The sequence below is a fragment of the Trichophyton verrucosum genome, assembly GCF_000151505.1.
Source record: "Trichophyton verrucosum HKI 0517 chromosome Unknown contig00696_1.f1.exp, whole genome shotgun sequence".
NCBI lineage: Eukaryota > Fungi > Ascomycota > Eurotiomycetes > Onygenales > Arthrodermataceae > Trichophyton > Trichophyton verrucosum.
The window spans coordinates 1-15,691 of record NW_003315275.1 but is presented as its reverse complement, the minus strand read 5'-3'; the positions used below and the strand labels follow the sequence as shown (position 1 = coordinate 15,691).

The window sequence follows — 15,691 nt, the reverse complement described above, 5'->3', positions numbered from 1 at the left end:
TTTGGCCTAGACAAACAATAAAGTCATAGACACGGACAACAACAACCCGGGTAATGAGGAATAAGAATATATAATTCCAGAGAGGGATAAGGAACTTGGTATACTGTATCTTTTTTGCTGGGGTGTCTATTTCATTTCTTCGGATTCACCAGTTGGTGTGCTGGCGCCGTTTGATTTTCTCATGCTGTAGGGTGCCTATAGACATCATTAGCTGGTACTATTCGACAGGTACGAGGGAAAAGTCGGGTTGATAACATACCAATACTTTCTTTGCATTGCATATCCTCCATGCGAGGTTCTGCACATTGCCGTCGGCGCGAACGACTTCAGTAGCGAATTCAATTCCAAACCTGGCATGTCAAGTTAGCAATTGCAATGAGGAATTAGTGGGAAGAAAGTTGACTGGGACATACATCTGATGAACAGCATACACAACCCTCTTAGCATACTTGAGATCACCTTCGGTCTCACATCCGAAAGGCTCCTCGGCAGTCTGCGGCGAGATCTCCGGATCTCTATCAAAGCAGTTCTGCACAATGGGTAGAAGGGCCTGTTCGATTGCTGTGGTCATGAAACCGTTACCATTGCTAGAAACGTGGGATGGAATCTGTCCGTCGTCAAACTTGGGTATACGGATCTCGAATGGTCGTGAAGTAGCCATGACATTATGCTTGCCGTTATGGTGGTATCGGAACTCAAATACGCCTTGGGTCCACCATAGCTTGTCGCCAGAGAAAACCATTTGGCCAGAAGCTACTTCGTGCGAGGAGGTGGAGGTGGAGGACTTTTTACCCGACCCTGACTTAACGGATGGTTTCTTGCTGGTGTTGGATGTGCCGGGTTTTGAAACGACGACATCACTTGCTATTAGGCCCTTTTCGCTAAGTACGGAGTCAAAGGAGCCATGGTTAGTAGCTACCCATCGACCCCAGGAGGAAACATTGGTGACTTCACGAGACGGGTTTTGGCCAATCATGTACAGGCCTACCCAGTCCCTCTTGCTATGGTTCAATGGTGCAGTCCAGTTAACTTTGATCGGGGAACCGTATTCGAAGACGAGCACTTCGGATTTGTCTTCCGCGCCGTCCCGGATGGTGATGCAGTCGGATGTGTCGACGTTGATGGAGTAGTCGTTCATGTCGTAGCCGGCAAGATCAGGTTCGATACGGGTGATGGTGATGCGAGCAGGGTACTTGTGGAATAGCTCGCTGGTATCCTTGACGAAGGTGGTGACGCCGGCAGCCAGCTTTGGTCGTGCGGTGTCGAGGACTTCCTCGATGAACTCGATTGATTCGTCCAGGATCCGATCGACGCTGCCGTGCAATTGTTTGAACGAGGGAGGAAGCGAGCGTTTGATGCTGCGTACCAAGCCGGCGTCCTGTCGGAGTCCACGGCCGTATAGTTTCTGCATGTGTGGACGTTCGACGAGTTGGATGAATGCGATTCCGAGGGTATGGCTGAGCAGGGCGAGGAAGATCATGGCCCGACTGCTGGTGATGAGTGCAGCGCCCCAGACACCCGCGAGACCAAGGACACGTTCCGGGTTGTTGAGGAAGCGGTAGATACCACTGTATGTCAACTTGGGTGCCTCGTCGAAGAAGAAGTCACCGAAGAACCAGCCAAACTCGCCCAGGGAATCGTAGATGCTGACGGAGGTCCATATCTGGAGTGCAATCAAGCCGGCACCAAGGACGTGTTTGAGAATGGCAAGACCGTATCCCCAGTTTTCCGGGAGAGTATACATTTTCCAGGCGGCGGCGATGAAACTGGCGTAGCAGAGGGTCATGCTAAGATGGTATGTTCCTTTCCACTGATTCCAAGCTTCTTCCTTGGTTTCTCCAAATTTGACGAAGTGTCTGGTCCATTCTCGGCGGTGGGATTGGCAGTTGAGGATGTAGCCGATGCCAACGGAGTACCAGAGTCGCCAGATGGCAGCGTTTAAGACGAAAAAGAACTGGTATATGGGTGTGGATGGGGTAAGCATGGTAAGAGCAAAGAAGAGAACCTGGATCAGGATGATGGAGGAATCAGTGATGCGGTGGAGATCGAGGTTCTTCACACCAACGAGATTATGGGTTGAAGAAGGTAGAGCAACAGGAGACGGAGGGGGAACCATTTCGCTGCTATCAGATGGTCTGCGGCTGGATTTCTCCTCCCCGGCAAGTCCAGCATGAGATTCAATGGTTCTCTTTCTTGGTGGAGGTGCGTTGTAGGTTTTTTCAATATGCGGGTTCTCTACCAGGACAAGGAAGGCAAACTGGGCTGCGTGGGCGAGAATTGAGATGAAGAGCACCTTGTAGCTGGCAGCCATGAGGGAGATTCCGTAGTAACCAGCGTAACCAACAGAATACATGGGATGGGGGGCCATTTCGAAGACGCCGTCAAAGGTCAACTCCTGGTCAACAAGATAGAAGAAATCACCCCAGTACCAGGCGAAATCCTTGACGACACGATGCGCATCGAGTTTGACCCAGAGATTGAACAGAACAAGGCCCAATCCAACAACCCAGCGAAGAATGAGGACCAAAAAGTTCTCCTCTGCAGGCCGGGAGCCACATGCAATCGCAAAGAGGCAGTAGGAAGTAAAATCACACATGAGAATAAGGTCGACAACCCGTCTGAAGACCAGCCAGGTATTGTACTCTATCGGCGCATCCTCAAAGGAGTAGTCTTCGGGTATCTTGGTCTCCAGCTCGCGTTTGATGAAGCTGTATAGCTGTGGGTGCGGGTTGTCTCCGGTGGCCGGGTTGACGAATATCTTTGTCTGACGGGCCCAGAGCACCATCGTAGAGTGGTTTGACTGCATGTGGAGAAGCCATCCGATGCCGATATTGTACGCAGCGCGCCATGAGAGGAAGAGCACGGCAAATATGGGGATGCGCAGGAAGGATGGCAGCAGGTAGAGCAGGACGATGTGCAGGCCGATGATGGACAGCACCAGGATGTCTGACAGGTTCTTGGGCTCCGAGGGCGACAACAACTGCGAGACCATGTCCCGAGTATGTGGAACGGTGAATGCTGCCGTCTGTCAGCCTGTATTCAGAGATAATATCGGGTGTAATTGTATAATAACGTAGGGAGATATGCCGGTTGGCGACCTACCAGTGCCGTCTGGCGTCCTGCCGATGGTCTTCTTCTTTGCCTGAGCAGCAGCAGCAGCGCCATCCGCGCTCTCAACAGGCTGCTTGACGGGCTCTTCTACCGCCCTGGCCTTTCTCTCGCGCAGTCCACTGTCGTCCGGCCGCTCGACTCCGGATAGTCTTGCCATGGTGGCGGTCGTCACTCCGTCTTGCTGCTGTTGTTGTAGTTGTTGTTGTAGTCGCAGGTATTATCAACAATGGCCTCGAACGACGGCGTAGTCTTCCAACCAGCCAACTGTCCCGACTGCCGCAGAGTTGAATCGTCCAATACGATGCTGGCCAAGTTGAATTGGCAGGCCTGATGCACTGGTGGGCTCGTCTGTGATGCGGCGATAGTTAATGGCGGGAGTTTATAGAAAAATCTCCCCAAGAGAGGCACGCGAGACCTGCAGCAAAAACGACTTCTTGGCCTAAAAAGTCCCTCGGAAAAAAGAAGCGAGACGACGAAGAGGCGCAACCCGGGGCTATATCAACTACCAGAAGCTAGTCTTGTCTCTTAAATATTAAATAGCATAATAATGGCTGCAGCGACGTCAGGGTTGGATGGAGCGGCCTTTTTCTCCTCTTGTGGGTTTTGCTTTTGCTTTTCCCGTCGCCCTGCTCGATGATGTCAACGTCCGGCGGCGTCTTTTTTGCTGCGCTTTCGACTAACTACGAACTAAACAGCTGCGGAGCCCGCGACATAATATCAACATCAACGTCGGGATGAGGCCTACTGGGTGCATGAGAAGCATCCCGGCCTACATGTGCATGCATGAATACGAGATCAGGGACGTCAAAACAGGTAACGGAAGAGGTAGAGACACCTCCTCCACCAGCGACGGCGGGCGAGGGTGGCCTCTGATCGTCTGCGCAGGGCGGGTTCTTTGACTTTCGACGGCCCTTGAAAAGATGCGGTTGTTGCGGTTGATGCGGTGATCGCGGGCCGCTCAGAGGGATTCTGTCTGTCTCCTCTCCTCTTCGCTTTTTGACGACGGCCAGGAAGCGGGATAATGCTGAATAGCCAGCGGCCGCGGGAGGTAGAAGTAAGGAAGTACTCGGTACAAAGGGATACTTGGTAGCCCGCCGGGATCGACCCCAGAGACGATCGGGCGAGTTTAATCTCACGTATGCCATCTACACGGTCTCCCTCTGCACGCCCAGCAGCTTTTCTTTCCCCCGCTGTCTCTTGTTTTCGTCACTTTTCGCTGTCTTCTCGCTCGTCTTTTGCTCGTCTTTTGCTGCGGCGGCGGATGTCGTTTGTTGATGTACGGAGTATAGTGGGGGTAACGGCTAATACCAAAGTTACAGGCAGAAAGCGGCGTGGATAATCACATGCTACGGAAGATCTTACAATACGTTACCATACACGATAAGGGATTTTGATTATCAATCTTTCAGATGCTTTTTTTTATCAGCTTAAAAGACAGACAGACAAGAGACACAGAGAGACAGACAAGGACGTTGAAAAAGTCGGACAGCAGCAGCAGCTCTGACTTGGTATTACGCGGGATAAGGAAGAAGCCAAGCAGACGACGGGGGATTAAGTGAGGGAACTCGGGGAACAGGAAGAAAAGAGGGCGGGAAAGAAAAGATGGCGGAGGCCCCAGATCTTGTTGCGCCGGAGCCAGGTAGGCTGATCATCTGGACACTCTTGCATAGTTATATAGGCAAGGAGAAGGTGACTAACTGGATAGAACACTGCCCGGGACCAACGTCGTCACAGGCCGGAAAGGGAGACGCCTGCGCAGGGTGTCCGAACCAGGCGATATGTGCTTCCGCCCCCAAGGGGCCCGACCCGGACATCCCGCTCATCACTGCACGCCTGGCGTCGATTAGACACAAGATCCTCGTGCTCTCGGGCAAGGGAGGAGTGGGCAAGTCGACCTTTTCGACCCTGCTGGCACACGCATTCGCCTCGAACCCGCAGTCGACTGTGGGCATCATGGACGCCGACATCTGCGGGCCCTCCATCCCCAAGATGATGGATGTCGAGGCAGAGACAATCCACGTCAGCGCTGACGGCTGGAACCCGGTCTGGGTGTCGGACAACTTGGCCGTCATGAGCATCCAGTCCATGCTGCCCAACCGCGACGACGCCGTCATCTGGCGCGGTCCCAAGAAGAACGGACTCATCAAGCAGTTCCTCAAGGACGTCGAATGGGGGGAGATGGACTATCTGATTGTCGACACCCCGCCGGGAACCTCGGACGAGCACCTTTCTGTTAATTCGCTGCTGAAGGAGTCTGGGGTTGACGGAGCAGTGTTGGTCACCACGCCGCAGGAGGTGTCACTGCTTGATGTGCGCAAGGAAGTCGACTTTTGTCGCAAGGCTGGTATACGCATCCTCGGATTGGTAGAGAACATGTCAGGCTTCGTCTGTCCAAGCTGCAAGCACCAGTCTGACATCTTCAAGGCGACCACCGGCGGAGGCAGACAGCTGGCGGCAGACCTGGACATCGAGTTCCTGGGCTCGATACCGCTCGACCCGCGAGTAGGCATGGCCTGCGACTTTGGTGAGAGCTTCATTGACAGCTTTCCGGACAGCCCCGCGACGCTGGCCTTGAAGTCGGTTGTCAGACAGGTTGGCAGGCTCCTGGGCGACCAAGATGTGCTCTGAGTAACCCTCCCCAATCACCAAACCCATAATCACGTATCCAAGGCCCTGTCAGCCCTGCACACGGATTCTTCAGCAGCTTTTTTTATTACTACTCTTACCGTCCGTCTTATCGACCACGATTCTCGACTGCTCGACTATTTATATCTACGTCTAGCCGCCGGACAAGCCAGGGCTGCAAGGGGTCGAACGAATATCTCCCGTCCACCGCAGCCATTGAACATCTCCCGCTGCAGACTACCAGAGTCAACAGACTCACACAACATAAACCGCAACCAAGCAATTCACTAGTCTTGACTAGTCGACTAGCTGGCTGATAAAAAAAGAAACATCCTCCTCTCCCAATCAAGGGTGCGTTTCACTGATTTCCATCTGCCGAATCAGCGCCCTTCTCCGCGCCAAGTTCCAGGCCTATCGACACTCGCCTCCTGGGCTGGTTTCACCTCTCGCCCTTGGCCGGCGGCTGTTCGTCTTTCTCTTTCCTCTTTGATTGACTTCCTGCGGTGTTGGCTGTCTCTCATCCACTCCTCAGCGTTTCATACCTCTCGCTTGCGACCTGGCTCTGGCGCCCCAGGCCTCGCACAAGACCCAATGGGCGACGGAAGAGCCGACACCTTACTCTCGCCAGCATGCCGCCCTGTGGGACTTCGGCAGTCAGTCAGACTTTTCGGACCAGGAGAAGGGCGCTTTTTTTTTTTGCCCTTGCGTCTTTTTGCCTGCATCTGCATTCTGTCTGCAGCTTGTCCTCTTTGCTGCCTGGGCTCCCAAGGCAGGAAAGGGGCAGACTAAGCTTAAGGCTGTTTGACACCTGGATCACAGTCGAGTTTATGCGCTTGTTCTTTTCTTTTCTTTTCTTTTCCTCTCTGCGGAGAGTTTTATAAAAGATACAGATATGGCCGCTCAGGGATGGACCTGGTTCTGGTTACATCTCCTGCCTGTCTGTGACTGTCTTTAACCCTCTCCCTCGCTTTCTCTCTCTTTCACTCTCTCCTTTCTCTCGCTTGTTCCCTTTTTTGTTTCTGTTCTATATCAATGCATCACTGCTGAGCAGTGGATTTACCATCTTTGTCTTTTTGTCCTTCTTTCTGGCCGGCCCATCAAAAAAAGTACATACCTCCGTCTATCTTGAATAGACTGGTGCCAGGCCTAGGACTTCCTTCACCTGGTGGTTGCCCGGCCGCAGCGGGCTATCTCTCTGTTATTGTCCTCATAGACATCAATAGTTGACCTCTTTGATTCATACACCTTTTTGTTTTCTTCTATTCACTGTGCCAGACAGTTAAAAAGTTCTTCCTTTTCTTTACTTCTGCATCTCTCTTTGCTTCTCTTTTTCTGGCCATTTCTCTCTCTCTGTCTCTTTTTTCCAGTTCCCTTTGCTACCAAAAAAAAGCTATGAAGATGCATGTATCAACCCTCCTGGTAGCTGTCCTGCTGCCTCTCGCACTCAGCAAGCCTACACCTCGAAAGAAGACCAGCAGCTTCAAGGTACATCTTGCGCGACGGGGAGAAACAGAGTACTATCGCGATGGACCAACAGACCTGCAGAGAGCATATGCCAAGTATGGCATCCCAACGACGCATGAGATGGAGGGCTACCATCCACAGCCCATCAGCAAACTCCCTGGCAACTCGAAGGCTACTGCAGGCAGCGGCAAGGAGGGCGTCGAGAGTCAAGATGAGAAGGGCGAGGTCGTGAACAATCCTACGGACCATGATATCCAGTTTCTCTCCCCAGTGACCATTGGAGGACAGCCATTTATCATGAACTTTGATACTGGCTCGTCAGACACGTAAGTGCTTCTTTTCTGATGCATCATATCAATATCACATCCGACATATCACTAAACAGCAAATCTAGATGGGTGATGAACACGCAAATGACCGATGAAGAGGCAAAGAAGGACCACCACCTGTATGATCCGTCCAAGTCCAAGACAGCATCCAAGCTGGTCGACCAGAACTTTGACATCAAATACGGCGACAAAACCCACGCTTCGGGCCCGGTCTACTCGGATGTGATGGACATTGGCGGCGCCACAGTCCGCAATCAAGCTATTGGGCTGCCCAGCAAAGTTGCAGCCTCACTCGCAGAGGACAAGACGTCCGACGGCCTCGTCGGTCTGGCCATGACCAAGCTCAACACCATCCGCCCCGTCAAGCAGAAGACCTTCTTCGAGAACCTGGCCGAGGACCTGGACGAGCCTGTGTTCACCGCCCAGCTCAGACACGGCAAGATGGGCTCCTACGAGTTCGGCGCCATCGACAAGTCCAAGTATCACGGCGATCTGATCAAGGTGCCCGTCATCAACGAGAATGGCTTCTGGGAGATCCCGTGCAGCTTGTACTCTGTGGGAAAACTGGATAAGATCCAGACGATTCAGAACGGGACTGGCACCGCGATCCTGGATACGGGTACCACGCTGCTTGTCCTTGACGAGAAGATTGTCAAGGCGTACTATGCCCAGGTTCCCGGGGCGCGGTACGATCCCACTCGGTTTGCTGGATGGGTGTATCCATGCAACTCGCCCATGCCCTCTCTTTTTCTTGCAGTGGGAACAGACCATATGGCTATTATCCCGAGCTCGCTGCTCACCTTCCAGAGCTACGGCCCTGGTCCTGACGGCGTTGAAAGTATGATCCCCCCTTTTCTTTTGTGTCTTACGTATGTTGTCTACTTACTAACTGGGAGTAGCATGCTATGGAGGCCTGCAGTCCAACAACGCCGGCGGCATCCAGATTCTGGGAGACGTCTTCTTCAAGGCTCTGTTCGTCGTCTTCGACCAGCGAGGTCCTTCCATCTCTCTCGCTCCGCATGCGTGATGTTATTCTTGCCCATTTTTCTCCTTGATGATAGACGGACTCTTTTTCTTCTTGTAGCTAGTTCAGTCATGTATCATATTGACTGCGTCACGACCGTACATAATTCTAATCAACCCATCTACTTCTATTCTACTTCTATTCTACTTCTATCAATATCAATATCTACTTCTACTTCTATATCAATGTCTATCCCTTACTCTGTATCTTCCCGCTTACTAAGCAACCCCTCGACCACAAAAAGTTTTCTAAAAATCAACAGGAAAAAAGACGAAAAAAGACGAAAAAAGACGAAAAAAACAACGAATTGAACAGACGAAGCGAATTAAAGACAAGAAAAATAGACGAAGAAGAGGAGAAGAGACGAAGACTGATTGTCTCTGTAGTGCACTCGGTCTGAGAGTGCCATCCGTCAAGCTGCCGCCCCCAGGCCTGATCCCGTCGCTTCTCCGGGCCTCAACCCCGCGACGAGCGCTCTCAGCAACAGTCACAGCAGTCACCCGAGCAGCTTCGCCCGCACCGGCAGCGAGGAGAAGCAGTCCAAGAGGCATTCTAGGAAGCCAGGCGAACAGGACAGCCAGCATGGCGACGGCATCGACACCGACGGCCTCGCTGCTCTCGCTGCTGCACCGCTCATACCCGCAGGCCGTCCCGCTGCAGGCCACGGAGGTCAACCTGCACACCCTCACGCCGCTCATCTTCCCCACGGTGCTGTACTCTGACGCCGAGCGAGCAGAGATCGAGTCATGGCTGTGCGAGGTCAGGAAACTGTCAGACAGCCTGAAGGAGGGCGCAGATGCTGAGAAACTGGGGCTGGGAGAGCAGCTGAAGAAGCTGAACGCGCATCTGGCTATGCGGACTACAATGCTGGGCGTGAAGCCGTCTGTGCTGGACGTGGCGCTGTATGCTGCTCTGGCTCCCGTGGTGGAGAAGTGGACTGCTGAGCAGCGGACGGGGGAGGACGGGTACCATCATATTGTGCGGCATGTGGACTTTGTGCAGAACGCAGAGCTGTTTGGGCTGGAGATACCGGCCGAGGAGAAGGTTGCTATTGACCTGGATAGTGTGATTGTGGTGCCCAAGGACGACAAGAAGGCTAAGAAGAAGGCTGAGGCTACCGTTGTGGTTGGAAAGGGGAAGCCGGAAGATGCTGCTACTAATAAGGGTGAAGCTGGCGCTGCTGGAGGTGAAGCAGCAGGGGAGAAGAAGGCAAAGAAGGAAAAGAAGGAGAAGCAGCCTCGACAGAAGCCCGCTCCCGCGCCGGCAGCACCCATGTCGCCCTGCGTCATCGACCTGCGTGTCGGCCATATTCTACGAGCCATCAACCACCCCAACGCAGACTCGCTTTATGTCTCGACGATAGCCTGCGGAGACGCTCCCGGTAGCGACAACACGCAGCTCGACGAAGAAACGGGACTGACTGTCCGAACCGTCTGCTCTGGCCTAAACGGTCTGGTTCCCCTGGAGGAGATGCAGGGCCGCAAAGTGGTGACGGTCTGCAACCTGAAGCCGGTGACGATGCGAGGAATCAAGTCTGCGGCCATGGTGCTGGCAGCTTCACCGCGCAACGACGACTCGCATGCCGGCCCCGTCGAGCTGGTCAACCCGCCCGAGGGCGCGGAGGCAGGTGAGCGAGTGTACTTTGACGGCTGGGACGAAGCGGAGCCAGAGAAGCAGCTGAACCCGAAGAAGAAGATGTGGGAGACCTTCCAGCCAGGCTTCACGACGACGGACGGGCTGGAGGTGGTGTTTGAGAGCGCGGCGGTGCCTCAGGTGAGCGAGGCTGCTGGCTCGAAGCCGGCCATGGGCAGGCTGATGGTCAAGTCTGGTGGAGTCTGTACCGTCAAGAGCCTTGCTGGAGCTACTGTCAGGTAGTTACTCAGTTGTAGCATGATACATGATACATGATAGGGAATAGAAAGAAACTCTTCGGTATCTCCAAGTATCTCAGGGGTAGCCATTCAGGGGTATCTTGTATCCTATACTCCGTATATCAACTGCGGCATCAGGATAGCAACCATCACCGCTATAATATCTTACACGACTTTTCATGGGAGCACTACGTACCACCGGCTACCCGCCGTCTGCCTTTTTCCCACTCGTATTCTCTGTTGATCTCCATCCTGGCAGAGGCATGAAGATCGCCGGCCACGGTGTCTTTTTGCTTCATATCCAGCATAACACTGCAGCAGCAGATACTGAATCAACTTATATCTACCACAAGCCACTCCGTACAACGAGGCACTCTCTAGCAGTAGGAACACATGTAGATATAGGCCATAGACTACTCCGTACAACTGTCTATACATCTGTCTACATCGGCGGTACTTGAGCAAGACCTGCAGGCGGAAGAAAGATGATCCCTGAAACAAGCTGAAGAAAGCGAAAAAACCAGTAAAAAGCCGACCGACGAGCAGAAGAAGAGACGAAGACGCCGTCTATCTGTCTCACTCGCTTGTCTGGCCAAATATTGGACGTTAAAGCGCCTTGTATTGGCCGCTGCTGGCACTTCTGAGGGCTGCGGCTTGCTGACTCCTTTTGCGATCTTCGTCTCTTTTTCGCCCCTTTGGCCCCTTGTCCTTTTTCACCATCTTCTCTTCTTCTTCTCTGCTTCTCTTCTCTACTTCTATTTCTCTTCTCCCGCTGTCTCTTCTGCTTCGACTGCTCGAGTCTCTAGATCAAGGCCGCTGCCGCTGCTGATGCTGCTCGCGGCGACATGAACAGGCATTCGGCCTTTTCCAATGGCTATACCGCTGCCCCCAAGCGGGAGAGCGGTACATTTTCCATCTCCCCCCATAGGTAGGATACCACGAACATATCACTGAATAGACGGAGAGATGAAGAGATGAAGACGAAGACGGAGAGATGAAGAAGATAGCTGACTGGCAAAGATTCCAACCTCGCTCTCAGCCTGCTCTTCGCCGCCGCCGGGCCCTGCTGCAGCGTCTCGTCGTCGGCGGCCTGCTCTCGATCGGCCTGCTGCTCTTCCTCTTCCCTTCATGGCGCCCGTCGGTGCTGGGAGCAGCCTCGCTCGGCCTCTTCGCCGCCTCAGACGACTTCCAGCTCGAGACCGTCCGCTACTACGACCTGTCGAACGTCGAGGGGACGCCCAGGGGGTGGGAGCGCGAGGAGCGAGTCCTGCTGTGCACCCCCCTAAGAGACGCCGCGCCTCACCTGCCCATGTTCTTCTCGCATCTGCGCAACTTCACCTACCCTCACCACCTCATCGACCTGGCCTTCCTGGTCTCGGACTCGAAGGACGACACCTCGGGCCTGCTGACGAAGCTGCTGGAGGAGCTGCAGAACGACCCGGACCCGCGGCAGCCGTACGGCGAGATCTCGGTCATCGAGAAGGACTTTGGCCAGAAGGTCAACCAGGACGTCGAGAGCAGACACGGCTTTGCGGCCCAGGCCTCGAGACGGAAGCTCATGGCCCAGGCGAGGAATTGGCTGCTGAGTGCCACGCTGCGCCCGACGCATAGCTGGGTCTACTGGCGAGACGCTGACGTTGAAACCGCACCGTTTACCATCCTCGAGGACCTCATGCGGCATAACAAGGACGTCATCGTCCCTAGTACGTTTACTTTTTTCTGAAGAAAAGTGGGAAATGCAGTTTACTAACTAGGTGTAGATGTTTGGAGACCGCTGCCAGACTGGCTGGGTGGAGAGCAGCCGTACGATCTGAACTCGTGGCAGGAGTCCGAGACCGCCCTGGCTCTAGCTGATACATTGGATGAAGACGCCGTCATTGTCGAGGGATACGCCGAGTACGCTACCTGGAGACCCCATCTGGCCTACCTGCGAGACCCCTTTGGCGACCCGGACATGGAGATGGAGATCGACGGAGTCGGCGGTGTCAGTATCCTGGCCAAGGCAAAGGTCTTCCGGGCGGGAGTCCATTTCCCTGCTTTTTCCTTTGAGAAGCACGCCGAAACAGAGGCCTTTGGAAAGGTATGCATGTTCTACAGGTTTATCAATTATATATATATATACACATACTAACTGGAGGTTAGATGTCGAAACGCATGAAATTCTCCGTCGTCGGCCTGCCGCACTACACGATCTGGCATCTGTACGAGCCCAGCGTCGACGACCTGCGCCACATGAAGGAGATGGAGCGAGAACGCAAGCAGCGAGAGGCGGAAGAGAAGGAGAAGAAGGAAAAGGCGAAGAAGATCAAGGAGCAGTTCAAGGACTCCAGCGTTGAGTCTGAGAAGGACAGTGCCGCCGTACACGACATCATGCAAAAGGACAAGACCCAGCAGCAACTGAAGGAGAAAGAGAAGAAGAAGCAGCAGCAGCAGGAGAAAGACAAGGCCTCGAAGCAGTCAAACGACGGCTCTGACAAGACGGACAAGACGGACAGCAAGAAAGAGGTCAATAATGAAGTCAAGAATGAAGTCAGGAAAGACGTGAAAGATGTCAAGGACGAGGCTAAAGAAGAAGCTGGCAAACCGGACGACAAGACCCAGGCTCAACGGTCCAACGGCCAAAAGACATCAGACAAGCAGAAGCAGAAGCCCAGAGACAAGGCCAGAGAAGCGTCGAGAGGCGAGCAGAAGGCCGAATGATCCTCCCTGAAGCCCGTCTTATTCTTTCATGCTTCCTAGACCTTGATGATAGACTTGTAAGTTGATATAGACATACCCCCTATTCTCGACCTACCCCTGACCCTGACCCTTTACCTGAACAGCCACAGACTAACATCTACCACCAAGCAGCCCTTTTCCGCCAAAAAGACGTACTTCTGGGTTTATTTTCTTTCTTTTTTTTCTCTTCATCTCTTTCTTATATTACATATATCAAATGCTGCAGTGTGATGCTACCGCTGCGAGTCGAGCCCTCTTCTTCACGCCTCTTACTAGACGGTCTCCCGCTTTCCTCCTGCGTTCCTGGTGTTGTTCCTTGTCTCTCTAGCCGACGAAGCTCTATATCAATTTGTCGATTCCTTTTTTCCCTTTCTTTCTCTGATGTATATCTACTTTATTGTCCGTCATCCTCGTTGTAGGTCTTTTTCAGCGTCAAAAATCCACCAAAATATCAACTTCTACCAAATCTCCACCAATTCAGCTTCACCAGCTCATCAGCTCATCAGCTCACCAGCTCCATCAGCTCACCACTACTCGCCCGTTAATAATAAGATGCTTAGTCTTCTCTGAATAATACTTAACTCTGGACCTTGCAGCGTACGAAGAAAAGACCCCGCCAGACGCCAAAACGGAGCTCCTCAGCGCCACCGGATCCGCGGCCTCTCTGCCACAGATCTGCCCCCCCCCCCCCCCCCAGGACGCCAGGACGCCAGCAACGATAATAATAATACAACAAACATATCGAACCTCAAGCGTCCCTCGCCGCGGTCTGGAGCTGTCTTTGCGCTCTCGCTGGGCCCCCGTCGCGAGCTGCCTGCTGCCCGCCGCAGAGTAATGGACCTTCGCCTGACGCAGACGCAGCCCCTACAGCCCGTCCGCCTGCTCGAGCTGCCGCCCGAACTGCTAGACCTGCTCGAATCAGACCACCCTCCACAGTGCGTATCCTGCTCCGGCTCGTCCGTCTCGTTGGGCTCGTCTATGCCGTCTCTTCTTTGGCTGCTGCTGGTGCTGACGCTGACCCTCCTAGGCTGTGCCTGAAGTCATCTGCGCCCACATCGACAGCCTCCACCACCACCACCACGACTACAACCTCTTCTTCTACGACTACGGCGTCTTCTACTTCTACTACTACGACTACGGCCACGGCTACGACTGCGTCCTCTCGGCCAGGAGCTGACTTCGTGAACCTGTGCACGCCGGCAAAGACCTTCTCGCTACGCCAGGTCAACTCCTCCAATTCCGTCTTCCTGATCAGGCCCCAGGTACAAGGGCCAGGCACAGCTGCCACAGTTCCGACGACAACGACGACGACGCCAGGCATCACGGCCGTAGCACAGTGCAAGTCGACGCTCGAAGTCCAGGCCATGGCCTCCTCCGAGACAGCCCTCCGGCCCCTGCTGGCCGCCCTCGCCGTCTACGACGAAAGCGACATCCTCATGGACGAGCGCACCGAGGAGGACGACCACCCCCTCTCCCCCTCGGAGATCGTCCATGAGCGCTCCAAGGTCTTCGCAGACATACCCTTCTCCCGCGCCGAGTGCGAGCGCGCCTGGAAACACATCTGCGCATTCGTCCACAAGAACAAAGAGTCCGGTGCGATCGGGTGTCATCGTCCCTCGGCCAGGGCAAAGCTCATGGCCTGGGAGAAGATCATCGAGGGCGCAACCCTCCATGGCATCGATCTCGGCAAACAGTTCCTGGTCGAGGACCTGTGGAGTGCCGTCATAGAAGAGGCCGAACACACCGTTATCGACGAGTATCCGTTTCCTCGCTCGCTGTTCGACGCCATTGTGCGTAGGCTGGTGGATAATTCGCCCATTGATGGGGACCTGAAGTGTACGTACGACACGACACGACACACAACGCCCTCCCGGCTAATTATTTAATATACGATTTTGTTTATTTACTTTTCCCCCCTCCGCCCCCCCCTGATTTGAAGTCTGATAACTAACTTTGTGGCTATAGGGGCAAATCTCGATCAGCATATAACAGCCCAATGGACGGCAGAGCTCCTCCTCGAGTCGTCTAACGGGACCCCCAAGGCTGTCCTGAACGTGGATACCTTCTCCAGCGACTGGAAAGATCTCTTGCCCGAGCAATTCAGATCATATGCATCTATCGACAATCTGGATGTACGTTTGTAACCCCGCTTCTTTGACAGCTCGCTTTGCCATTAGTTATGTCACATATATGTACTACGCTATATATGCACACGCTAGAAATGCTAACATCAATGCTGCCTGGCTGAAGAAATCCTGCTATCGACAGCCAGAGTCGACGACTATCTGCTTCCAGCCAAATCATAGTTATTAATACACAAACGCGCAATTGGATCGGATTGACATGGGGATCCATTTGAGCAATCCATCTTCCCAGCATATAACAAAATGAAACGGCTTTCTCAATAGCCTCCCTCTATAGCATCGCATCTCTGCTTTCTGCGCTTGTCTAATGCCATCGTTAAAAAAAACTGAATGGAAATCAACACCACAAAAAAAAATTGAAAAATCGAATGAAAAGAAAAATAAAAAAAAAAAAAAAAAAAAAAA

At 53.4% G+C, this 15,691-nt stretch overlaps 6 protein-coding genes across 6 annotated transcripts; 5 read left to right on the top strand and 1 right to left on the bottom strand.

Annotated features, from left to right (window-relative positions):
- Positions 1-126: 126 nt before the first annotated feature.
- TRV_06368 (uncharacterized protein) lies at positions 127-3,268 on the bottom strand (the record flags this gene model as incomplete). Its single annotated transcript, XM_003019563.1, has 4 exons — positions 127-195; positions 260-350; positions 414-3,018; positions 3,103-3,268. 4 exons carry the CDS (start codon positions 3,266-3,268, stop codon positions 127-129), a joined length of 2,931 nt encoding a protein of 976 aa, XP_003019609.1.
- A 1,445-nt stretch (positions 3,269-4,713) lies between these two features.
- TRV_06367 (uncharacterized protein) lies at positions 4,714-5,739 on the top strand (the record flags this gene model as incomplete). The annotated part of the gene is made up of 1 exon (XM_003019562.1): positions 4,714-5,739. The coding sequence occupies one exon, from the start codon at positions 4,714-4,716 to the stop codon at positions 5,737-5,739; it is 1,026 nt and encodes a 341-aa protein (XP_003019608.1).
- Positions 5,740-7,134: 1,395 nt separating this feature from the next.
- TRV_06366 (extracellular aspartic endopeptidase, putative) lies at positions 7,135-8,556 on the top strand (the record flags this gene model as incomplete). Its single annotated transcript, XM_003019561.1, has 3 exons — positions 7,135-7,526; positions 7,595-8,367; positions 8,429-8,556. 3 exons carry the CDS (start codon positions 7,135-7,137, stop codon positions 8,554-8,556), a joined length of 1,293 nt encoding a protein of 430 aa, XP_003019607.1.
- Positions 8,557-9,135: 579 nt separating this feature from the next.
- Positions 9,136-10,428, top strand: TRV_06365 (cofactor for methionyl- and glutamyl-tRNA synthetases, putative; the record flags this gene model as incomplete). Its single annotated transcript, XM_003019560.1, has 1 exon — positions 9,136-10,428. One exon carries the CDS (start codon positions 9,136-9,138, stop codon positions 10,426-10,428), a length of 1,293 nt encoding a protein of 430 aa, XP_003019606.1.
- A 175-nt stretch (positions 10,429-10,603) lies between these two features.
- TRV_06364 (uncharacterized protein) lies at positions 10,604-13,124 on the top strand (the record flags this gene model as incomplete). Its single annotated transcript, XM_003019559.1, has 6 exons — positions 10,604-10,877; positions 10,927-11,198; positions 11,231-11,352; positions 11,397-12,127; positions 12,179-12,504; positions 12,567-13,124. The coding sequence occupies 6 exons, from the start codon at positions 10,604-10,606 to the stop codon at positions 13,122-13,124; spliced, it is 2,283 nt and encodes a 760-aa protein (XP_003019605.1).
- An 852-nt stretch (positions 13,125-13,976) lies between these two features.
- TRV_06363 (sister chromatid cohesion protein Dcc1, putative) lies at positions 13,977-15,274 on the top strand (the record flags this gene model as incomplete). The annotated part of the gene is made up of 3 exons (XM_003019558.1): positions 13,977-14,077; positions 14,170-14,978; positions 15,108-15,274. Coding segments are annotated over 3 exons (1,077 nt in total), but the record flags the coding sequence as incomplete, so codon positions are not given.
- Between the last annotated feature and the right edge of the window lie 417 nt (positions 15,275-15,691).